The sequence below is a fragment of the Quercus lobata genome, chromosome 4 (genome assembly GCF_001633185.2).
Source record: "Quercus lobata isolate SW786 chromosome 4, ValleyOak3.0 Primary Assembly, whole genome shotgun sequence".
In the NCBI taxonomy this organism is placed as follows: Eukaryota; Viridiplantae; Streptophyta; class Magnoliopsida; order Fagales; family Fagaceae; genus Quercus; species Quercus lobata.
In genome coordinates this window covers 2,090,242-2,114,657 of record NC_044907.1, presented here as the reverse complement: position 1 = coordinate 2,114,657, position 24,416 = coordinate 2,090,242, and the positions used below count along the sequence as shown (strand labels likewise).

General features: G+C 34.6%; 3 protein-coding genes and 1 long non-coding RNA gene across 8 annotated transcripts; all 4 read right to left on the bottom strand.

Annotated features, from left to right (window-relative positions):
- Positions 1 to 1,108: 1,108 nt before the first annotated feature.
- Positions 1,109 to 2,591, bottom strand: LOC115983397 (G-type lectin S-receptor-like serine/threonine-protein kinase LECRK1). The gene is made up of 2 exons (XM_031106068.1): positions 2,542 to 2,591; positions 1,109 to 2,108 (listed from the first exon to the last, which is right to left on the bottom strand). The coding sequence occupies exons 1-2, from the start codon at positions 2,589 to 2,591 to the stop codon at positions 1,109 to 1,111; spliced, it is 1,050 nt and encodes a 349-aa protein (XP_030961928.1).
- Positions 2,592 to 4,245: 1,654 nt separating this feature from the next.
- Positions 4,246 to 8,434, bottom strand: LOC115987091 (beta-hexosaminidase 2-like). Of its 2 annotated transcripts, XM_031110547.1 has the most exons (3): positions 7,540 to 8,434; positions 5,392 to 6,139; positions 4,246 to 4,359 (listed from the first exon to the last, which is right to left on the bottom strand). In XM_031110547.1, exons 1-3 carry the CDS (start codon positions 8,342 to 8,344, stop codon positions 4,335 to 4,337), a joined length of 1,578 nt encoding a protein of 525 aa, XP_030966407.1. In that variant the 5' UTR covers positions 8,345 to 8,434; the 3' UTR covers positions 4,246 to 4,334. The 2 variants fall into 2 exon arrangements, with proteins under 2 accessions (XP_030966407.1, XP_030966406.1); XM_031110546.1 differs by lacking the exon at positions 4,246 to 4,359 and having other exon boundaries at positions 5,085 to 6,139; positions 7,540 to 8,433.
- A 1,865-nt stretch (positions 8,435 to 10,299) lies between these two features.
- LOC115988125 lies at positions 10,300 to 14,046 on the bottom strand. Of its 4 annotated transcripts, none has more exons than XR_004091326.1 (7): positions 13,633 to 14,046; positions 12,653 to 13,327; positions 12,476 to 12,538; positions 12,180 to 12,214; positions 11,965 to 12,060; positions 11,696 to 11,879; positions 10,300 to 10,604 (listed from the first exon to the last, which is right to left on the bottom strand). It is a non-coding gene; the product is annotated as an uncharacterized LOC115988125 (long non-coding RNA). The 4 variants fall into 4 exon arrangements; XR_004091324.1 differs by having other exon boundaries at positions 10,300 to 10,586; positions 13,633 to 14,042; XR_004091325.1 differs by having other exon boundaries at positions 10,300 to 10,586; positions 12,653 to 13,233; positions 13,633 to 14,042.
- A 1,564-nt stretch (positions 14,047 to 15,610) lies between these two features.
- LOC115987251 (beta-hexosaminidase 2-like) lies at positions 15,611 to 19,468 on the bottom strand. The gene is made up of 2 exons (XM_031110760.1): positions 18,624 to 19,468; positions 15,611 to 17,022 (listed from the first exon to the last, which is right to left on the bottom strand). The coding sequence occupies exons 1-2, from the start codon at positions 19,408 to 19,410 to the stop codon at positions 16,070 to 16,072; spliced, it is 1,740 nt and encodes a 579-aa protein (XP_030966620.1). The 5' UTR covers positions 19,411 to 19,468; the 3' UTR covers positions 15,611 to 16,069.
- Positions 19,469 to 24,416: the final 4,948 nt, after the last annotated feature.

Sequence of the window (24,416 nt, the reverse complement as noted above, 5' to 3'; positions counted from 1 at the left end):
TAAGAGAGTACCAAGGAATTTGTAGCAGTACAGTAGGCCCAAGAATGCGCTTGGGGCCAATACTTCTCAACGTCAAGGTGGAGGATGAGAGACCAACTTCAGTTTGGATATGAGGTCATGGAAATGACAACGAGGGTGTGACTTTGTGAAAATGTCTGTAGGTTGATCATCAGATGGAACAGAGTAGAGTTGGAGGGAGCCCTAGAGGAGATGATGATGAAGATCACAATCGATATCATTATGCTTGGTCCATTAGTGGATGACATTGTTACGGGCAATTTGAATGGAACTTCCGTTGTCATGGTATATAGGAGTAGTAGAAGCAAGAGGGACCCCAAATCCTGAAAAAGCCAACGTAACCAAAGGAGCTCCAAGCTAGTCTCACCTAGACCACAATATTCAGCCACAGCAAACGTAAGATGACTGGAAATCCTACCTAGGATGACTGAAAACCAGGTTCAGATGTTGAACTGTGAGGAAAGGACATGGGGGTGTAGAAATCTCAAGAATGCCTTCCAGGATGAGTGACTTCCCTCATGGAAGGCCTTTATGATGGCACGTCCTGGATAAACCAAATTGCCACCATCAGTAACTTCTTCACCACTTCAGATCACTAAGAGCCTCCTCATCATTTTCCACCAATCTTTCCACTTTACCATTACAGTAACATTCATAAGCCCCATTCCATTAGAATTGCTGCCCTCTCCATCTCAATTTCCATACATCTCCTACAGCAAGTGATCTCTAACAACATGACTCCGAAACTATAAACATCCACCTTTATTGTGGCGAGTGTGTGTTCCTAAACCACTCTGGTGCAACAGAGCCTTTAGTCCCCCTGATGTTAGTGAGAATTCAGGATTGGTGGTTCATCAAAAGTTTTGCTAGTCCAAAGTTAGAAATTTTTGGCTGTAAAAAAATCATTCAATAGTATGTTTTGAGGTTTTATGTCACAATGAATGATTTGTGTGCTGCATTCTTTATGTAAGTACATCAGTCCTCTAGCAACTCCTGAAGCAATCTGCATTCTTTGTTGCCTACTTGGTCTTACTACTCCAAAGAGGAAATTTGACAATGAGCCATTGAACATAAACTTGTACACTAAAAGTCAGTCTTCACCCACATCACAGTAGCCAAGTAACCGAACTAGATTCTTAAGGTGAGTTTGGCCAATCACAGTCACGACGGTTTCAAATTCCCTCTCATCTTCCCTCACCATCTTGTCTAGCTTCCTGACAGCAACATATTTGTTATGACTAGATGCTAATACCCCTTTATAAACAGTGCCAAAAGAACCCTTACCCAATTCTTCTTTGAACCCACCAGTAGCTTCTTCAAGATCTTCATATGTAAATGAACGTAGATTCATATTAAGATCGTTTATACGAACAATTTTGGAGAAATTTGATAGTTTTCCTTGCCACAAGAAGAATACAACTAGAGAGATTGCAGTTACAGAAAAGAAGTTAAAAAATACAGAAGTACCTAAGAGGATTGCGAGGATCAATATTGCTTGATTCTGCTTTCCTAGGCCTGGACTTTGTGAAGAGCTATTCAATTTCAATTTCTTGAACAGTACTTTTCTTTCAACTGCACTGCTGTTGGGCCTCCCGTGAGAAAGTGGTAATTTCTTCTTCCAACATCTTCCTGTACCATTGTAATACTCAGGTTGCTGGAAAATGGCAACTGCACAATAACAATTGTGCACGTAGGAAATCTTGCATGCAGATTCTGTTGTAGGCTGTAGCAGTTCACAGTCAGCTAAAGGCCAAACAACATACTCCATCACCAAGAATTCAAATTGATCCTCTGAAATTAAGGATCCTATCTTGTAAGATTCACTTATGTAGCTTAAATCATCTTGTTTGCAGCCAATATTCCTCTTATTTACATCCAAGAGAGAAAAGCCTGGGGCACATTGGCACACTGGCTTACCATAAGCTTCCAGAGTAAGTATGCTGTTATAACCACAAGTGCAACTTCCAAAATCGCCACCAATATCCAAGCAAATGTTATCAGAAGCATACCAGTTGGGAAGCCAGCTTTGGGTGAGTATAGAGTCTGAAACTCCATCAAAACCAAGTGTTGCCCTATAGTAAGAGTCTGTCCTGAAGACCGCAGCCTCTGATATAAGCTTAGATATATTTCCCTATGAGTTCTTGACTTGAAGGTAGCCTGACTTGTCCAGGATTAGCTCAGAAACATCCTGATGACTATAATAAACTCCAAAAGGATATTTGGTGTTGACATCTATTTGATTAAGTATTAGATTGTAGGATGTCTGCTCTAATCTATACCAGTGAAATGGAGCTGAAATTTCCCCCCTCGTAATTTTCCATCACAAAATTCCCAGCGTCTAGCATAGCCCCATTTGATACTTCACGATTCTCACTATTGTTGGACCTTCACAACTCCAATCCACTTGGAGCTTTGAGTACAAGTTGTCTGGTAGCTTTTGATTGTCTCTCTTTACAAACCAAACTATAGTTTCATCTGGTATCTTAGCAAATCAGATAGCAAGTAGGAACTGATCTTGTTCACCTGGAAGCCAATGGAATCCAAATGTAAAATCGCCAGATGGTGAAGACCATGTGGAGTTATTGTCAGTGGCAAAGAGAGTTGAAACCACACATATGTTATTGTTAACTTCAGCTATTGCAGGAACTAGGAGAGTGATAACTGATAACAAGGACAAGCAATTGGCAAATGGAAATGAGAGAGTAATGAAACCATTGGACAAAGATAGAGCTAATACAAAGTGGTCAATGGTAGACTTATGAAGAACTTAAATGTGTAGCCTTGGTAAATATTTTTGACTTTGAAATTTGCAAATGGTCAAAATAGTCAGGAAAATCAAACTGCAGGCAGCAGGTAGTTAATTGTCACATCTCATAGATCACAAAGTTTTAATATGGCACTGTTTTGGATAACTTTTTTTTTTGGATTTTAAACTCAATATGACAATTTTGGCCGGCACATGCTTTGAAAATGACAAAATAAATTAATCATGGATAGTTTGACATGTTCAGGTGGGTTTTCATTTACTCAGGATTGAGGAAGGCTTATGCTTTGAGTGGAGACAAAAGCTAAGTTGTAAAGATTGACAAATATCAGCAAATTTTATCTGCAAACAACCAAAACAATCAATATCAAAGGAAGACAGTTTCTACAAGAAATAATTTGGCATTAACGTCTTGACTTCAAGACATATGACCCTTCCTTCTTTTTGCACCCAACAAACAGCAATAACCAGTAGAATATGTTGAACATAAATTATACTTCAGATTGGAATAAGGTAAAACTCTGTTAGTCTGGTCGCAATGCACAAACTTGATTATGTTTAGTTTCAACCTCCAAATATCAATAAATATATTTTCATCTGTATAGGTGACAAGCAGAACAAACAGTAAGTGTCAAAAACCAATTTAAGTGATTTTTCAATTTCTAAAATAACTGCGGGCTGCAGCCTTCCTTGCTATTTGCCAAATTATGCTGAAGCTTCAGCGTAGGGATATTCACTCAGCTCTAGTACTCAAGTGCAGCAAAGCAGTGTCTGGTTTGTGTAATGGAATGTGTAGCTCTAGCTGGTCTATGGAGGCAGTTATGCTAGACTTTAAGCAGGGAAAAGAAGCAGATGACAAATGCGTAGATTGGACAAGTGGACAAACTCAGTTTAGCTGAACCGTTAGCATTAGCAAATATTGCTTCCAAGTCCTATAAAATTTTACCTAGAATAACAACTAAAGCTCTTGGACTTCTTTTTTCTCTCAACATTTGCTCCGTACTTTTGGAACTATGGTATCAAAAAACAAGAAATAATGAGCCATGCTAAATATGATATCATTATGCTGCCCTCTATCTACAGGGGAGAAAGACAAAGGAAACTTAACTGTCTATATAAGCAATGGAAAAATATAAAGCCATTTTCGCTGAAAATCCAGACACTGTTCACAAAACTGTTACTTCAAATAAAATAAGTTGTAACACTAGTTTTAACTTGTGTTTGGTCTGTTCAACTAAAAAATAGTTGTTTGATTATGAAGTGATTCACTTGTAACTTGTAAAGGCTGAATATGAGCCATGTTCATGTATACATACTAAATTTACTGGCTGAAACAGTGAATGAATAAAAATCAGGCCCTGGAGTCCTTGTTTTACTGCTCTGTTCTTTCTCTGTTTTCTGCAGAAAATTGCAGCTTCTTTCTCTGTGATAAGGGCTGGTTTGTTGCAATCCTTAAGCTATCTTTGTGTGTCTTATCTGCTAACATTAGTTTTTTCCCTCTCCGTCTGCAACTCCCTGCCGAGCTACATTTTATTGTACAATGTCTATGGTTCTAGGTTGTTGTTGTGATTGTTGTCTTTGGCTCTAGGTACTTTAATTGACAAATTGATTACAATGCTTAATACCAGGCATACATTCTTAGAAATTGGATAATTTTATAAATCAAAGCCAATTTATTTTATGTACATAGCTTCATAAATTCCTGTGAGGTCTACAACCATGACTTCACACCTCCACTATTACCTAGTTATTTTCACCACCATTACCATCCATATGACCATGTTCATAATGTTCTATTCTCTTTAGCATTAATTATACTCATTCAATTATTAGAAATTTGAGTTGATAGAATTTCAATTCTATTAATTAATGTAAAATCCTTCATTTTAATAATTCTAAAAATTCCTTAAAAGTATTTTTTTAACATCAAACAAAAATCCAATCATCCAATCACTATGACAGAAACTAGAGTACAAGATTACGTCTTCTAGTGTATTATAGCTCCACCAACGAAAGTATCATAGCCAAAACCCCACGTCCTTGTTATTCTTTCCCTCTATAGCTTCATCATAATCTTAATTCCTTCATATAACACCCTCTCAAGCTAGTGCTAGCCAGGAGAAAAATTAACTTATTTTTTGATAGATGAAGAAAAAGATTTAAAACTGCGTTGAGAAGGCTCATTGCTTAAAACTGCATTGCACACAGCAGAGTGATTTAAAACAGGACAGGAGTCAAACTATTTGTCACATGAGTTAAGGGCTCAACACATTTGCAAAGTTAAATACAATTACCATTCATCTTCCTCAAATAATGCATTCTATAGCAAGAAAAGTAACACAACAAATCAAATCTGTAATTGGTATTAGTATTATTATTTTTCGAGTATATAAAAAGGAAATAGCTAAGAAAAAGGCTGAACTGTGTTGCACATGCCAGGGTTCCTAATGCACCAAAGTGGCTGAATGGGTTCAGCTCCAATACCTCTTCGCACCATTCTATATCTCCACTCGTTCAACCTATCTGTTGCCTCAGCATACCTTTTCTTACCTGTCTCATCCCGGTTCCCAGACCAAAGTGTCTCTGCCATTGCAGAAGTTCTTGGCCAAATTCTTGCATCTAAAACTGCAGGATCTGCTTGCTCAGACCACAATGCCACCTCCCCACCTAACACTAGATTGGCCTCCTCCTTGCTCAGCCCATATGTTATATCATAGTTGTATATGGTTTGCCACGTTTTGAAAGGCCCACACCATGATCCTCCATTTCCAGAGTTATCACTTGTTTGTTGATCGTATTGGCTGTCATTCCCTAGAAAGTCACCATGCCCACAGTCCAGATAATAGAAATCCGAGGATGATACGATAACCCGGTATCCAGAAGAAACAATCTTTTTGGTGTTTTCATACCCATTGTTCCATGTCTGCAAGATGGTATGCTCTGGAGGAAGAGCTGTGGTTGGTACCTTGATATTACCATCCAATATAACATCTTCCCAATAAACCACTGTTCGGTTTAGGGATACAATATAAGGAAAAGTAGAGTTGACAAAGATCTCGAGTAGCTGACTGAGAGTTCCACCATTTGAGAGGAAGGACTGGATGGCCAGATCAGCTTTCCAACAACCAGGGATGATCTCATCAGCTCCAGCATGGTAGAATGGTTCTGGGAATAAGGTGGCCACATCATTAATGACTCTTTTCAGGACTTGGTAAGTCTTGGGGTTTAAGGGGTTCAAGTGGCCTGTTCCAGGTTCAGAGGCAAGACGGTCTTCCCACATACTTCCAGCTGGCCACCAGAACATGTTTGCACATGTCACAATGTCAGGGTAGGCTTCTGCCCATGATCCTGTATGGGCTGCAATTAAAAAACAAAATGTTAAACTCCTTCCATTTTCACCACAAGGATTACTATAGTTTAACTTAGTACAACCCTCTGATATGGAAAAGGAATGGACTGAAGTTTACTTGATATCATCGTATGCATTATGATTCTAGATTAAATGGTTCAACAATGTGAATCATCTTGGGTTTTATGTCTTTCTAAAATCCTCACCCACTCCCACTGTCAAAAGTTGTATTAGCTTGTGTATAATCCAATACCCTGTGTAAAATAGCTTGGGCTGCTTCCATTTATCATATTTGATGCCAAAGGAATGCAAGAACTCACCATGGACAATTAAAATGGGAGGTGTATGCTTGGGTTGATTTTGGTGGGAATTTTTTTTTGCAGTAATGCAGAATGGAATTCTATGCAGTGATTAAGGGATGTATTCTTAAGAGGAATAAATGTAACGGTAGGAGAGCTTACGGTGTGATTTCTGTCATGTTTTGTTGATTAATTAGATGGTAATGGTAGTTATGCTTAGTTTTATCCATAATGTTTGTCATTGTGCAAGATCTGTTTGTACCACTGGTAAGAGGTGTTTGAAGCTTTGAATAGCAGCTTGTTTTTGCTACTATCCATGTTTTGTTAGTTGAACAAAGGTCACTTGTTCATCAAGAAATTATCTAGGCATCCTAATTTTTAATTACAAGGGCAAGAGATGCATATATGGGACTTGTTGGATTAGATTTAGACTGATTGTAGCAAATAGGTTGTTTGAAACAAGTTTACTAAACATAATTTCATTTCTCTCCTTTTTTTGGTATAAAAGGTTCATCAGAAATTGTGAGATTCAACCACCTTGTCTTTTGAAGTTTTCTGATTGATTTCTAAACCTGTTAAAGAATACCATAATTTTGGAGGGTTAAATCTTAGGTAAAGTTCTCTATGTACTAAACCGTAGGCTCCTCAATTAAATTCGATCATGTGTTTGTATTGGCCAATAAACCACAAGGTTGAATTCATTTGTGGTTTAATTCATTTGTACTTGGGAGTGGATGACAGGATGACACTATTTGCACTGCATAGGTCAATACAATCTTGTTGTTGGATACAATTGAGGAACCCAAAGTACAACTCTTAAGGAACTATACCTAGGTTTTGCCCCTTTTGGAATACACTTAGATGAATTAGATCTGCATATCCAATGCCAACTAGCTAAGAATTTGTTTAGTAGTTTCTTTGCAATACAATGCAAAATTGGGTAAGAGACGGCCTACCAATTACCTCTGTCAAACCTGTAAAAGTGACAATTTTGTGTACTAGACAGGACCTTTTATAACTAGCAATACAATCCCAAAAATTTTGTACCAAAAAGAAAGAGTAGGATTGCAAGCAAAAAAGTAAAGGCAAAAGAGAGAATTTGTACTGACCGGGTGAGTCAATCTCTGGAATAATTCTCACTCCATGATCCAAGCCAAACTGCACAATTTTGTTTACATCATCGGGAGTGTACAGCATGTCCGGGCCATAAGACCCCTTAGCTGCCAAATCAGGCTCAGACGGCACCAAAAGTGGGAAAGAGTGTGAGTCAGTGATGTGCCAATGAAACACATTCACCTTATTCACACTCATAGCCCCAATAGTCCTCAATATGTCCTCAACTGGGTAGTAATTCCTAGAAGTATCCAACATAACCCCCCTGTGTCCAAAAAGTGGTGCATCCCATATGTACAACCCCACAGCCACACGTAAAGGGTCACCCCAAACGAGCTGAGAAAAAGTCTCAAGGCCTCTCATGGCACCCCACACAGTCACTGCAGACAAATTGGCAGGACCCCATGTGGGAATAGTGAGTGAATAGGACTCATTCACGTTGTGGTGAAGTGGGGCAGTGAGGTCAGAGACATAGACCAAAAGGGTCTGTAAAGGAGGGGTGGAGGTGGTGAAGTTGAGTACGGGGGGGACTAATGGAATGTGGTGCTCTGTTTGGATAAGATTGAGGTAGCGTTTGATGGCGGAGGAGAGGTGTATATGTGTTTGGTTGGGAGCTGAAATGGTGAAGGTGGAAGAGAGAAGAGTGGCTTGTGGTTGTGGCCATGAAAAAGTTCGTGGCTTTGGCCATACTTGGATTGAGGATTCAACTACTGAGATTGGGAAGGACAATACTGCTAGTCCTATAGAGATAATGAGAATGGAATTGAGGAAAGGAAGAAACATGGATTTTTTGTTTACCATAAAATGTTAGGTGGGTTAGAGTTAGAGTTAGACTTTTTGACCAAATTACGAGGGATTGAAGCACTTTGAAAACAGTTACTGGACTGTCCATGTTGTGGCCTAGTTATAGTTAAATAGTACTTGTGTTGCTTCGGTTGTTGGACTTAGTTTTGTTTGGTTGTTATTTTGGACTTTGCTTTTCTTTTTTAGTGATTGACCTTTACTTTGCCGAAGCCGAGAAGAAACATTGAATGGTAGTATAATTTGAGATCTACTTTGTTTATTAGTCAATTTATCCCTTCTTCTTTATCTTCTTCAAAAAAAAAAAAAAAAATTTACCCCTTCTTTGACTTGTAATCTCTAATATTTGTGGAAACCTGCCGTCCAATTTATATTTATATATCTATACCTATTTTTATATTTACTAGTTGGAGAGGCACGTGCAAGGCACGTGCTGCTCCTGTATTTAGAGGTCTATTTTTTTGTAATAAAAAGATAAACATAATGCAAATGGTTATTTAGCATCATTATGCATATTCAAAGACTTTCTTTTATATTAATTTAAAAAAAGAAAAATAGAATAAATGATAAAAAATTATCCAATAAAAATTAAAAAATGGTTTATTTAAATATAAAAGTGGCCAAGGAGAAATATATTATTTTTGGACATGTTCCTGAAGTCCATCTTAAAAGATTTGCTCTTTGCTCCCAATCCTAGTTATCTACTCACTCTCAAGAATATTTGCATCCTCTAAATATCACAACAGTTACAAAGTTTTAGTCTCCAAATTTAGGGTCAACTATGAATCATCAACATATTAAATTGGGCCAACCACATGATGTAAATTGAAAGATGTAGCCCCCTAAAACCTTTTAAAGAAATTGAAAGGCACCTTGATTTCCCTTTATATAATTCTAATATTTTTTTTTTTGGGACGAATATTATGTTTCTATTATTATTATTATTATGATGGATAACTTTAATGAGAATGAATGAGGGACATAATAAGTCCAACCATTGAACAAATGGATCAATCCACAAAGGTATCTAATTAGTATAATTTAAATGGAAATTTTTGGATGGTACAGAAGCTCAATGTAGACCCAAAAAAAAAAAAAAATGTTACTACAACAACGAAATGACTTTCCCTATAAGGCTATGCATGCTCCAAAAGCTGTCATATACACAATAACCATTTATAAAATATTCATCCTAAAGTTTCTTTGTCCCTAAAAAAAAAATCAAATTAATGAAAAGTCTTTATTGGGAGGTGGGGGATTTTTGTGCACAAAATCTACTTTAAAGGGGGGTTTAACTAATTCTTTTGCTCGTGCACTACAGCTCAAATTCCTGATAAACTCTACTGGAATTTGCTTTATTGCTGATATTTTCATTTTATTCATTCAATAACCTTATACATGCAATTGAGATGTGAATGGAACTGTAATTCTCACTTGGACCACCATCTTTTCATAGACATACACAAACTCGTTCTCATATGACATACCAGCAAGAAAATTGACAATTCTAGTATCTATGTTAGCTAGATATTTTGGTACTGGTCAGCTCAAACAGCTTGAAATAGAACCAAATATTAATTTTCATTCGATACATTTTGTAGATATATTTGGTTATGTTAATAAAGAGAATTGAACATAGAATTATATATCAGTCATAAGATAAGAGAATCTTTGATTGTCAGGCTGAAGATTATTTATAAATGGAGTAATTAGGGAGAATATATTTTACAAATGGGGAAAAAATTTACTTGGTCCTTGAGAAAGAGCTTTGGAAATTTTTAAGCCAAATGCCCTACAGAAGGCCTTAAAAAATTCTGGTTTGTGGCTCAAACCAAACTTAACAAAAAGCTGAACAGGACTTAGAAATCCTATTTAACTTACAACCGATCCTTCTACTATTAGTGATGAGTTGAACTTGAGTCACATTATATATAGGAACAATTTATAACAAAACATAATTCAAATTTAATTGTATTTGAAAAGTTGGCAGTAGAATTTTTGGAGTGTTTTTTCACCCTTTAATAAAGGATATCCATGAAGTTCTCATTTATGGATAGATAGTAATCTTGATAAATTTATTTTTTTGGGAAACTTTATACTACATGGGAAAGGGGGAAATTACTTATTGGTTCAATACTATTAATTAACTCACATTACACACACAAAAGGCCTAACTCTTCTTGGCATCTCTCAACATGCTTTCTTGCTGGGCAACTCTTCATGCTGCTGCATTATAATACCCCTGCAGACCAAAGCATTCCTGGTCAGATTAAACATATTTTAAAATAAAATCTATAGGTAAATATTCTTCGTAAGTCTGATAGCAGGATTAATAATTTAATAATAGAGTGAATTAATACAAATCTTGGCAAAGTGACCGAGTGGAGGGTGGCAATTTTTCCAATTATCAAACCATATTTTGACTACACTGTCAATACACCTAGTGTAAACTGACTAAACATTTGCCCTATCCATGGAATATGTTGCTTCTTACTTGGGAGTTGCGGCCCATGACAAATATTGTTTAATTTATATTAATTTTAGTCACGACCAGTAATTAATAAAAATAAACATGGACACCCACACACACGCACATGTCAGACAAAGTTCTTGCAATAGAATGGTGCAGTTACAATGTTTGTGGAGTGAAGACCCAGAAAATATTTTAACTTTTTTCTTAACAACTATTTTGCAAACTGATCACAAAAAATCAAAACTCTTCTACCATGCGTAATCATACAGCACCTCACTGTCTACAGTACATCCTAGTACATTTAAATTTAATTACCATCAAATAAATACTTAAATCCTTAAAAGCAGGATAGAAGGAATGCATCTAGAGTAGCAATCCATGACTATTAAACTCTCCTCGTTTAGTTTGAATTTTGAGACCAATAGTCACACTTGATTTTCACAAAGCTAGATAGATTACTCCATTTGACAACTACTTTAATGTTATAGATTCAAGGTTAATACATATAGTTGTCACAAATAATTTCCACCGAAACACTTTCACAAAGATTAGCTTGTTCTATAATGGAACTACAACAAAGCTGTAAGGAAATGAAAATGAAGATGAAATTTCAAACAAAATTCAATACCATCGATTCATCAATTCGCAGAAACACACTAACAAATTCAAACATAGGTGGTTGAAAGAAGGATAACAAAAATAAGAATGAAAAATGCACCTGAAATTTTGGAGAATTGGGTTTTGGTGAAATTCCCAAGCATGAAACAAACATTTCATCAAACATGTAAAAGGCTCACCACCAGATTTGTGAAATGAGTATCAATACTAAAGAGAGAGAGGGATCAATCAAACCATAGATAAATTTAGAGAGAAAATACCTGTTGAGAGAAAACACGAAAGCCACCCTCTCTACTTTGCTCCAACAGTACCATTAACATGGAATATGAGTCTAAGTTATCGCTACTTAGAGAAAGCACTTATGATGTTAATCAGCACCAACGAAAGCACTGGGCTGTGGTCATCATGTCTAGCTAAGAAAGCAATTTGATATATCTCAGCAGGCTGCATACATTCAAATTTAGACATCATTTTTTGATCTGTGAAAAAACAGTAGTCGAGTAGTTTTCTACATAACTAATATGCATACCTAGAACATAACTACAAGAAGTTTGTTGGCTTCACCACATGCTTAAGTTATCTGGCCCATCACACCACATGGAGCTCCAACAATGTGATTCTCTACCTAATAAAAAAAATGAAATAATAAATGAAGCAGCATAGAATGCACAAGGTACATAACAATCAAATATTCTATGATTAGGGGAAGAATATCAATTTGAAGGTTTTGCTAAAGAGTCAGACCTTTTTGAAGACAAAGCATGGACTGATGTTTAATCCTGCAAAGTATAGAAGAATAATTAAGTTGATTGCTTCTCCATGAAAGAATAAGAATAAATGGAAGCTTTTTTCTATATCAACCTCACATAGTAAAAAAATCAACTTCTCAGCAAAATGAAAGGGATAAAAAAATATTATGTTCAAGATTTACATAAGGATAATTCATATAGTGCCATGCATTAGTCTAAATTCACAAGTGAACTGAACAAAAATAAACTCATCCAAGCTATAGGATAGAAAATTATCATTAAAACTCTCACAATCCATATGAACTTGGCCCCGATAGTAAGTCCATATCTTGTGCATATTGCTTGTAGAATGACCTGATAAATGAATAACAACAGGATAATCAATCCCATTTAAATCCATCAAATGTAGTAGCTTCAAACATCTCAACTAAACCAGCAAAATCAAGAAATTTGGTAAAACAAGCATACCTCCCCCAAAGCCAGAACGGAAGTTTAGGAGCGAACAATTGAGACATACTGATTGAAAAGTTTATCCAGGTATATACTGATTGAAGTTAATATAAAAAAAACCTTAAGGACAACAATAATAAAGGGATATCTACTATTCTCCATGTGACTTCTCTGAATTGATGAAGGAGGCTCCACCTCGAGACTCCAAAGCTACTTTAAAGGACAATCAAACCATAGATAAATTTAGAGAGAAAATACCAGTTGAGAGAAAACACGAAAGCCACCCTCTCTACTTTGCTCCAATTATCTCAAATCTCAATCATCCATTTTCATTACAAATCCCCAGTCCTCTCTCCCTCTGTCTCAGTGCCAAGCCTCACTAATTCTATAAAAATCCCACTGCCACACGCATTCATCTCACTAAATCACTCTATTTTTTCTCTCTCAGGTCTATCTTTTCAATTTTGTCTCACCCATTTACTGGCTCACCCAGTAGAGATATTTTCTCACCGACTTGCTTGGCCTTCTTGCTTGCTTGTTATTTCAAAGTTCAGAAGGCGATGTTGTTATTTAAACTTACGGATATGACAAAAGAACACCTAATAGCAAATATTAACATACAAGAATTATCTAATCTGAGTAAAAATCCAAACTTTCAATCTCACGCGCAGAGATAATTGCAAAGAAGAACACCTACAAATAGCAAACACAACACAAATTCAACCTGAGTAAAAATCCAAACTTTCATTCATATGGTCTAAATATAACACTAAATATTCTGACCCATCTGAGTTTACCAAACTTTCACATAAACATACGCACAAAAACTCAAAACTTAGTATTTTGGGAGAATTGAGCTCCGAATTTTTTATTCTAAAAGCGAACACCAAAAATCCTCAATTTCCTTCCATTTCTTTCATTTGTCCCCAATTTTCACAGCAACAATAATTTTGTAGTACCAGAAACCAAAAATAAGTAAATAAAACAGAGTTTCAAACCTGCAATCGTCTATCTCTCGCACATCCACCAACCAACAGATCGAGATCACAAACAACGTTTGAGGCTTTGAGCTCCATTTTTTTTTTCTGGCTCTTCTCTCATGCAGATCAGCTGCAAATGTTCTTGGGTTTCAAATTTTTTTGTTGATCTGGATTCGTAGAGAGAGATCGGTGCTGAGGCTGGGTTGTGAAGGAGTTGAATCACAGTACAAATCGGTGGTTTGGGAGGAAAAGAAAAAAGAAAAAAATACGTTTATTAGAAAGAAGGAGAAGAAGATAAGAGAGAGAGAAGAGACACAGAGAGTTCCAGAGAGAGAGAACATAAACGAACTACGGAGAGTTCCAGAAAGAAAAGAGAGTTCTACACCCTTTGGCCAAACGCATCGTTTAGTCTTCCACAAACGGACAAAATAGAGGGACTCACCAAAATTTACTGTAGATTGAACAGTGTTTTTACACTGAGTGCACAGTAACAAATAACTGTAGCGGCATAGCCGCTTTTTATATAGTTAATAGATATATCTAAAAATTAAAATATAGTATTTATTATTATTATGTTTATGTTAAATTGCATTAGTTATTACATCATGTACTTATTTTCAATACTTTCTGTTTTATTTTTCTCTTTCCTTATATCTTTTAATCCTCCTACTAATCTATACTTTAACGTAACAATATATATAATAATAATAATAAATTATTTTCTTTTTCATTCAATCTTTTTTTTATACATTTCTTCCATTTTATTTATATTTCACCCGCACCAAAAAAAAGTGAATACTATCTCTTTATTTATTTTTTTTTTTTTTTTTGTCTTTCTTTTAGGTGGATTTTAAAAGATTATTTCCCCTAGAAAGGCTCATAAAAGTTTGTATAGCTAACCAAATTATCCAAAATTTATAGTAAACTAGATTGATGTAATATCCCAAAAATCCTATTTCTTAAGGTTGTCATTTCAAAAATCCAGTAACCAAAATCTTCGATTATTATCTAAAGATAATATTAGACATGCCCATGATCTACTGCAAAACTTTGTCCCAAGCCAAGCTTTAATTAGACTTCATTTACCTCACCACCCACATTTATATTTCTGAATTCTATCAAAGCTTATGATTATTAGATTCAATAAATTTTAAACGGGGTTTTGTAATGGGTGTGTGGTAGCAGAAGTAGTTCTCTCTCCTTTCCTTCAACATCTATGAAAATTTTTGGGGAGTTGTGGGATTTAAAATTTTTGAAGTGTTAAATCTAAAATTAAAGATGCTAAATCTTATTTCAAATCCAAAGATTTCAATTGTCTAACAAAAAATTCAAAGGATTTCAAGTTTTTAAATCTTTGATGAATTTGGCCCAAATACAAATAATTGACATTTAAACTATTTAATCAAAGTATTTAGACTTATAAACTCAAATCCAAATCAAAAGGCCCAAATCTTTGCTACCCAAAGAATGAGTAAATTAATTTAATTTGAATTTTGGAAGAGAAATTTTGGGAAGCAGTTATTTTTGCCCTTAAAAGAATTCTTTTTGAAGTGGCTGGAATTAATGGACACTTATAAACCTTCATCCACTTAAATTTTGTCGTTTCTTTTTACTTCAGCTTGGAGGAAAAAGACAAAAACAAAGAAAGTCACCAGACAAATGTTGCTTTGTCATATTCTTTCACATGTTTATTCTCGGTTCCGAGTCAAATAAGCAATATGCAAAACAAGTTCCTGCGGCAAGTCCATGTTCTTCTTTCCACGCAACAAATATATTACTAGCAAACCTATATATCTCATAAACAATTGCAAATAAATAATGATGATTCAATAGTAAGATATGACTACAAGAAATTGATATTATATATATTGCAGCTGGTGTCCTTGTTTCACTGCTCTGTTCTTTCTCTGTTTTCTGCACTGCAGAAAGTATTTTGTTAACATCAAGCAAGAAATTAATCATCCAATCACAGTGACAAACAAGAATACAAGATTACCTGTTCTAGTGTATTATAGCTCCACCAACGAATGTATCATAGCCAAAACACCACTTCCTTGTCATTCTTTTCCTCTATAGCTTCAACATAATCTTAATTCATTCACATAACACCCTCTCAAGCTAGTGCTAGCCAAGAGAAAGATTAAATGTAGAGTAAAAACTGTAAAACAAATATCGATAAATAAGTTCCATAACTATTTTAATAGAAGTTTAGATTGACCTAAGTTGAGGAGGCTGAGGCTCGCTGCTTAAACTGCGTTGCACACAGCAGAGTGATTTAAGACAAAGAGGAGTTGAACCATTTTGCCACATAAGTTGAAGGTTTGATACATATTGAAAATTAAATACAATTGCCACTCATCTTCCTCAACTAATGCATTAGCAAGAAAAGTAACACAAAAAATCAAACCAGTGACTGTTATTACTATTATTTTTCAAGCATATAAGAAGGAAATACTTAAGCAGCAGACTGAACTGTGTTGCACATGCCAGGGTTCCTAATGCACCAAAGTGGCTGAATGGGTTCAGCTCCAATACCTCTTCGCACCATTCTATATCTCCACTCGTTCAACCTATCAGTTGCCTCAGCATACCTTTTCTTACCTGTCTCATCTCGATTCCCAGACCACAGTGTCTCTGCCATTGCTGAAGCTCGTGGCCATATTCTTGCATCTAAAACTGCAGGGTCTGCTTGCTCGGACCACAATGCCACCTCCCCACCTAACACTAGATTGGCCTCCTCCTTGCTCAACCCATACGTTATATCATAGTTGTATATGGTTTGCCATGTCTTGAAAGGTGCACACCATGATCCTCCATTTCCAGAGGTACCACTTGTTTGATTATCATACTGGCTGTCATTCCCTACAAAGCCACCGTGCCCGCAGTCCAGATAATAGAAATCCGCAGATGATACAATAGCCCGGTATCCAGAAGAAACAATCTTTTTGGTGTTATTATGGCCATTGTTCCATGTTTGCAAGATGGTATGCTCTGGAGGAAGAGCTGTGGTTGGTACCTTGATATTAGCATCCAATATAACATCTTCCCAGTAGACCACTGTTCTGTTGAGGGATACAATATAAGGAAAAGTAGAGTTGACAAAGATCTCGAGTAGCTGACTGAGAGTTCCACCATTTGAGAGGAAGGACTGAATGGCCGGATCGGCTTTCCAACAACCAGGGATGATCTCATCAGCTCCAGCATGGTAGAATGGTTCTGGGAATAGGGTGGCTACATCGTTAATAACTCGTTTCAGGACTTGGTAAGTCTTGGGGTTTAAGGGGTTCAATTGGCCTGTTCCAGGTTCAGAGGCAAGACGGTCTTCCCACTTGCTTCCGGCTGGCCACCAGAACATGTTTGCACATGTTATAATGTCAGGGTAGGCTTCTGCCCATGATCCCGTATGGGCTACAAGTAAAAAAAATAAAATTTTAAACTCCTTCCATTTCGCCACAACAATTACTAAAGTTTAAGTACAAACCTATGGTATGGAAAAAGGAATGGACTGAAATTTACTTGATATCATTGTATGCATTATGATTCTGGATTAAATGGTTCAATCATTTGAATCATCTTGTGTTTTATGTCTTTCAAAAAGCCTCACCCAATCCCACTGTCAAAAGTAGTATTAGCTTGTGTATATTCACCATATTGTAATATAAGAATTATCAAGGTTTCTCCAATTATATTTGAGTTTGATTTTGAAATTATATCTTGCACATATTCAAATTCAAATATATAAAATGTCTAATAAGTTTTGGCAAGCAATGAAAAAATAATGAAAGCATCTAATGGGAAGCTGTATGCTTGATAATCCAATATCCTGTGTAAACTAGCTTGGGCTGCTTCCATTTATCATATTTGACGCCAAAGGCAAGAATCACCATGGACAAGTTAAGGCAGAGGAAAGCATCATTCAATTAAATGGAAGGTGAGGGCTTGGGTTGATTTAGTGGGAATTTTTGCAGTAATGCAAAATAAAATTCTATGCAGTCAGTGGGGGATGTTTTCTTAAGAGGAATAAATGCCACTGTAGAAGAGCTTAGGGTGTGATTTCTGTCATGTTTTGTTGAATAATTAGATGGTAATGGTAGTTATGGTTAGTTTTATCTGTATTGTTTGTCATTGTGTAAGATCTGTTTGTACCCCTGGCAAGGAGTGTTTGCAGCTTTGAATAGCTACTTGTTTTTGCTACTATGCAATGTTTTTGTATGTTGAACAAAGGGCACTTGTTCATCAGAAATTATTTAAGCAATCTAATTTTTAATTATAAGGGCAAGAGATGCATATATGGGGCTTGCTAGATTAGATTTAGACTGATTGTAGTAGATAGGTAGTTGAAACAAGTTTACTAAACATAATCCTTTTTCATTTCTCTCCTTTTTTGGGATAAAAGGTTCATCAGAATTTGTGAGATTCAATCGCTTTGTCTTTTGATGTTTCCTGATTGATTTCTGAACCTGCTAAAGAAGATAACTATTTTGGAGGGGTAAAATTTAGGTACAGTTCTCTATGTACTAAACCTTAGGTTCCTCAAGTAAATTCAATTATGTGTTTGTATTGGCCAATAAACCACATGGTTGAATTCAATTGTCCTTGGGAGAGGATGATAGTATGATACTATTCACACTGCATTGGTCTTTGGTCAATACATTTGTGTTGTGGAATATGATTTAGGAACCCAAAGTACAAGACTATACCTAAGTTTTGTCACTTTTGGAATGCACTTAGAGGAGTTAGATCTGCATATCCAATGTTTGAACTCATTCTAGTATCTTTGATGTAGTCTGAGATTCCAAAGTTCTTATGCATATACAAGGCCAGCTAGCTAAGAATTTGTTTAATTGTCCTACAAAATACCTCTCTCAAACCCATAAAAGTGACAATTTTGTGTACTAGATACGACCTTTATAACTAGCAATACAATCCCAGAAATTTTGCACTAAAAAGAGAAAAAGAGTAGGATATCAAACAAAAGAGTAAAGGCAAACGAGAAAAGTTTTACTGACCGGGTGTGTCAATCTCTGGAACCACTCTAACCCCATGCTCCAAGCCAAACTGCACAATTCTGTTGACATCATAAGGAGTGTACAGCATGTCAGGACCATATGACCCCTTAGCTGCCAAATCAGGCTCAGACGGCACCAAAAGTGGGAAAGAGTGTGAGTCAGTGATGTGCCAATGAAACACATTCATCTTATTCACACTTATAGCCCCAATGGTCCTCAGTATATCCTCAACTGGGTAGTAATTCCTTGAAGTATCCAACAAAACCCCTCTGTGAGCAAAAAGTGGTGCATCCCATATATACAACCCCACAGCTACACGTAAAGGGTCACCCCAAACGAGCTGAGAAAAAGTCTCAAGGCCTCTCATGGCACCCCAAACAGTCTCTGCAGTCAAATTAGCAGGACCCCTTGTGGGAATAGTGAGTGTATAGGACTCATTCACGTTGTGGTGAAGTGGGGCAGGGAGGTCTGAGACAGAGACCAAAAGGGTCTGTAAAGGAGGGGTGGAGGTGGTAAAGTTGAGAGTGGGAGGGACTAAGGGAATGTGGTGCTCGGTTTGAATGAGATTGAGGTAGCGCTTGATGGCGGAGGAGAGGTGTATATGTATTTGGTTGGGAGTTGAAATGGTAAAGGTGGGAGAGAGAAGAGTGGCTTGTGGTTGTGGCCATGAAAAAGTTCGTGGCTTTGGCCATACTTGGATTGTAGATTCAACTGTCGAGATTGGGACGGACAACACTGCTATTCCTGCGGAGATTATGAGAATAGAATTGAAGAAAGGAAGAAGCATGTTTCCTCTGTTCAGAATAGGTGAGGTGGGGAGACTTTTTGAGCACTTTGAAAACAGTGATTGACATGGTTTTCTCTGTGACACGTTGCTTTAGACTAAAGTCTAAAGTTTGAGAAATTCATTTTATTTTTAAAAGAATAAAAAAAATGAACAGTCATTGTCCCACGCCTCACGGTGAGTTGGATAAGCCCATAGGCACACCAGCTCGAACTGGAACTCGAAAACTCCAAACCCATACATACTCCAACCTCTATTGGTTTCTAGGACTTTTAGAAATTACAATTACAGTTCTTGTGAGAACTCAAACTTGGAATGTGATGAAAGCCTCAACAATCACCTACCAGTTGTACCACACCCGTTGGTGGTAAGTTTGAAAAATTCTAACAGCATGTAAAAATGTCACAATTTTTGCTACAATTATTTTATGTGACAGATTATAATTAGTTATTTGTCAGTTTTACATTGATTTACATTTTTTTTTCTCCGCCCACAAATTTTCACATGAATTGTTGTGACTGAAGTTGTGATTTATGCTATGTTCATAGAATTTTTGTTTGAAGTCTTTGTTAATAACATGTGTTGCTTTAATTGTTGGTCATGAGTTTTGTTTGGTTGTTATTTGGGAATTTGCTTTTGTGCTACTAGTGATGGACTTTGTCTTAGCTGGAGCCTAATAAAAGAAATAATATTGAATGAGTATAATTTAAGATCTACTTTGTTTAGTCAAGTCAATTTACTTGATCTTGACAGGTAATCTTTATTATTGGTAGAAAACTTAGCCTTCCAGTTTGTATTTAATATAGGATGAAGAAGATAAGACCAGTTGTATTGTGAATTTTGGATATATAAATATTGGACCCTTTTTGGGGTCAAGGGATGGAAAAGAAATTGACAAAATGGTCCTTTCAGTTGATCATAAATTGTTCTAGTTTGTAGAGTCTTGCTATTTTCATGCATCAATTTTTTCTCTTTTTTTCTGATAAATTACACTTTTAGTCCCTCAAATATTGTTTATGTTTGATTTTGGTCCATTATTTTCAAATATTTAAAATGTAATAATTTGGTCACCCCAATCTATTTTTATATTTAAGTGACCGTAACTTGAAGTTTTTGTTGGCCATTTTTATATTTGGGTCCATCACTTTCTTATATGTATTTTTTTTAATTTTCGTATGGACTAAATCCGTTAATTTTTTTTAATGGGATTTTTGAAGGAACATGGCATGAAAGCAAAGAGTATGACCTATTTGAGTTAGCCTATGGGCCCAAGAGGTGGATATGTCAAGTGGGCTTGAAAATCTTGCAAAAGCCATGAGTCCATGAACAAGCAAAAAACACAAAAGGGAATATTTGAATAATTTGTTGTATTTACCAAAAAAAGGTGTAATTTTCTCAATGTCCCTAAAATTTCAGTCTAATCATCTCAAGCTATGAAAAGCTATTTAACCACATTTAATGCTAAATAACAAAAAATCTCAAATTTATCAGGTTTTTAAGCGATCATCTCTCCTAAAAAGGCTTGGAAAAGCTTATATTAGCTAATCAGATTATCTAAATTCGATAGCAAATTAGACTGATGTATTATTCAAAAAAAGCCTATTGCTCAAGGTTGCAATTCAAGAATCTAGCAACCAAAATTTCAATTATTATCTAAAGATAAAATTAGGCATACCTCTAATCTACTACAAAACCATGTTCCTAGCAAGCTTTGTTCAGACTTCATTTACCTCACCAAACACATTTATATTTTTTAATTATGCCAAAGCTTGTGATTATTAGATTCAGAAAATTTTAAAAGAGGTTCTATGTTTGTGGACTTAAGCAGAGTATTAAAAGGCCCAAATACAAATCTTTAGATTTAGGAACTTAAATCGAAATCAAAGGGCCCAAATCTTGCTATTTAGTTTGAATTTTGGAAGATAAATTTTGGGAAGCTTTTTTTTTTTTTTTTTTTTGAGCTGGCTTTGGAATTAATTGACATTTATAAACTCATCCACTTAAATTCTTTTTGTTTCTTTTTATTTCCTCTTGGAAGAAAAAAAGAAAAAGAAAAACAAAGAAAGTCACTTGACAAATGTTGCATTGTCATATTCTTTCACATATTTATTCTTGGTTCCGAGTTAAATAAGCGATTTGCAAAACAAGTTCCTACAGCAAGGGAATGTTCTTTCCACGCAACAAATGTATTACTAGCAAACCTATATCTCATAAACAATCTCTATTTATAAAGGCAAATAAATAATGATGATTTAATAAGCCCTTTCCAATAATATAAACTTTAAACACAATAAAAACACTACCATAGAACATGACAAAAAGATCTGCTTTGCTAAACAGAGGAAAAGCTCTTCTCATCTAAAAAAATGAAAAGCTAAATACAGCATATAGATTATAGATTAGAATACACTCTCAGTACTGGAAGTATTACACAATATGGAATACTGCATCATGAAAAATCTAAAAGAAAGGAGATCTAAAGGGAATCCCCTTTCTACTTCTTTTGCGATTTGATTGATTAGGTTCATGTTCATGTTCATGTTCATCTCTCCTATTTTTTTGTCAAAAATGGTACCTCAGAGGAAGGATCTACTTTAGTTCTCACTATATCTTTCACCTGTAAGAATCAAATTATTGTACTAGTGAGAAAAATATTTTGAAAAATCAAATTAAAACATTAATAAATAGAATATATATTGAAGAAAAAAAATATACATCCTACTTTGCATGCGATTGAACCGAACTTAAATGAATCTCTTTCCTCAGTTGTAAATATTTCTAAATGATCTATTAGTTTATATCCACAAACTTGACACTTGTAAGTAGCATTAACTCAACATTCATTCAATTTATTTTTTGAGTGAATAAAAACTATTTTTTTGAAATTAAAAGTGAAATGGTGTATATCGGAGGCATCTAGAAATTTCCTTATTTTACTAATTTGAAGCGCTCTTTTACGTGAAGCTTAAAGAACCTTAAACATAAACAAAAATAGTAAGATTATTTATCACTACAAAACATTGATATATATATATATATATATATTTATATGTATGCACTTTTTTCTTAAACAAAAAACATCATTAATATAAAATATAAAAAATAAACCTTACTTGGAGAAACTTGTGATCTTTATGCCTACTATTTTTGCAACTTGGACAAAATACTGCAGACTCGACATAAGTAAGTAGAGCATATATTTTTGTGTTTGTCACAACAAACATTGAATTCTCTCTCTCTCTCTCTCTCTCTCTGAGAGAGAGAGAGAGAGAGAGAGCATGAAATTGTGCCAAATGGCGCATTCCTTGAAGTTCTTTTTATTTAGGCTTCTACTTCAAAGAGTTTGTATTTATATCAAATTATTAGTTCATTGAACTAGCTAATAGAGTAAATGTATATACTAATTATCTATAGTTGTGCATTAATTATTTATATTAAATGAATTTATTTATTTTTGTAAACTTTATTTAAGAAATAATTTTTAGTTGGAATAATAATATTAGATTAACAATATAACATTATTCCTCATGTTTAGTTGTTTTGACACAAATTTTTTTTTTAAATTAAATATTTGTGTATTTAATAAAAATTTATCTTAACCCTTTAAATTTCCTGATTCCTTTCAGTGACATGTGATATATATGTGTGTGTGTGTACGCAAAACTAACATTTTAGTATTTATTCTAAGTAATTAGAAAGATAACTAATAGAATGAATATGTTTATTTTGTAATATTAATTATTTTAAGCATAATGAAATTTCAATATCATTTTTCTAAGATTTATATGAGAATTTTTTTATTTTTTTTATTTTTTACGTGGGGGAACAATTGATTTGAAATATGGTATTCTTACTAAAATTTTAGTTATCTTTGCAACTATTGAAATAATGTCCAAAAAAAAGGGGCAAAAAATAAATAACTTTACTAACACAAAATGTAGAATGTAAAAAAATAAAAATTGAAGGATATTCGCATTTTTTGTAGGCATGAAACATGTCTATTTATATGACCCAATATATCATGCAATTTTAAATTTAAACACACATATATATACTATGATCAAATCTCTACACTATTGTTAGTGTCTTTCTATTTTGACTATATATAAAATAACTAAAGATTACCTTTTTTTTACAAGGAAAGTTATTGAAAAATTTTTAAAATTTTTTTTTTTTTATATACATCGATAGTTGAGGATGAGAGATCTGAATCTGAATGTCTTTATTAGAAATTGAGATGCCAGCTAGTTAAACTAAATCTAATTGAAATATTGGAGAAAACGAATAATGAGTTACACCGCATATCGTGTGGAAACGCAACTAGCTAGTTTAGTATTAATTATAGATGTAAGCCATGCAGATGGAAACTTGGGAGCCATACTAGTGCATCTTTCTTAATATTTTCTGTTGGAATTATGCTTCTTCTTTTTTTGTTCTCGATGTTATTAATGTAAAGAACATAAAATAAAAAAAATAATCTCACAAATTTATATATATATATATATATATATATATATTTATCGAGTTGGAAGAGGATTAGGATTTCTATCCTATCCCAACTGGTACTTAATAATAAAAATATTGGTCTTGCCGGCTAGGGCTCTAAATCCCACAGTATTTAGGTCTTTTTGGTGCGTGGGATACGTGTTAATAACATATATAAAGACAACCCAAAAAAATTAATTAAAAACAAGTTATTAGTTTAACATATTTACTTTAACTCAACAAATTTAAGTCATGCAGTTTTTTTTTTTGTCATGGAATTAATATTATTTATAATTAATTCATAACTTAAATTTTTAGCTATCTTTATATATATATATATATATATATATATATATATAATAATCAATCCTAAGTTATTATCAATTAAAACCAAACAATTGAACTGAATATTTCTAGATTATTATTATCAATTAAAACCAAACAAGTATATAATAATCACTAACTTAATTTAATTGCTCAAGCAAATACTATCAATTTAAAATAAAATAAAGAAAAGCTATAAT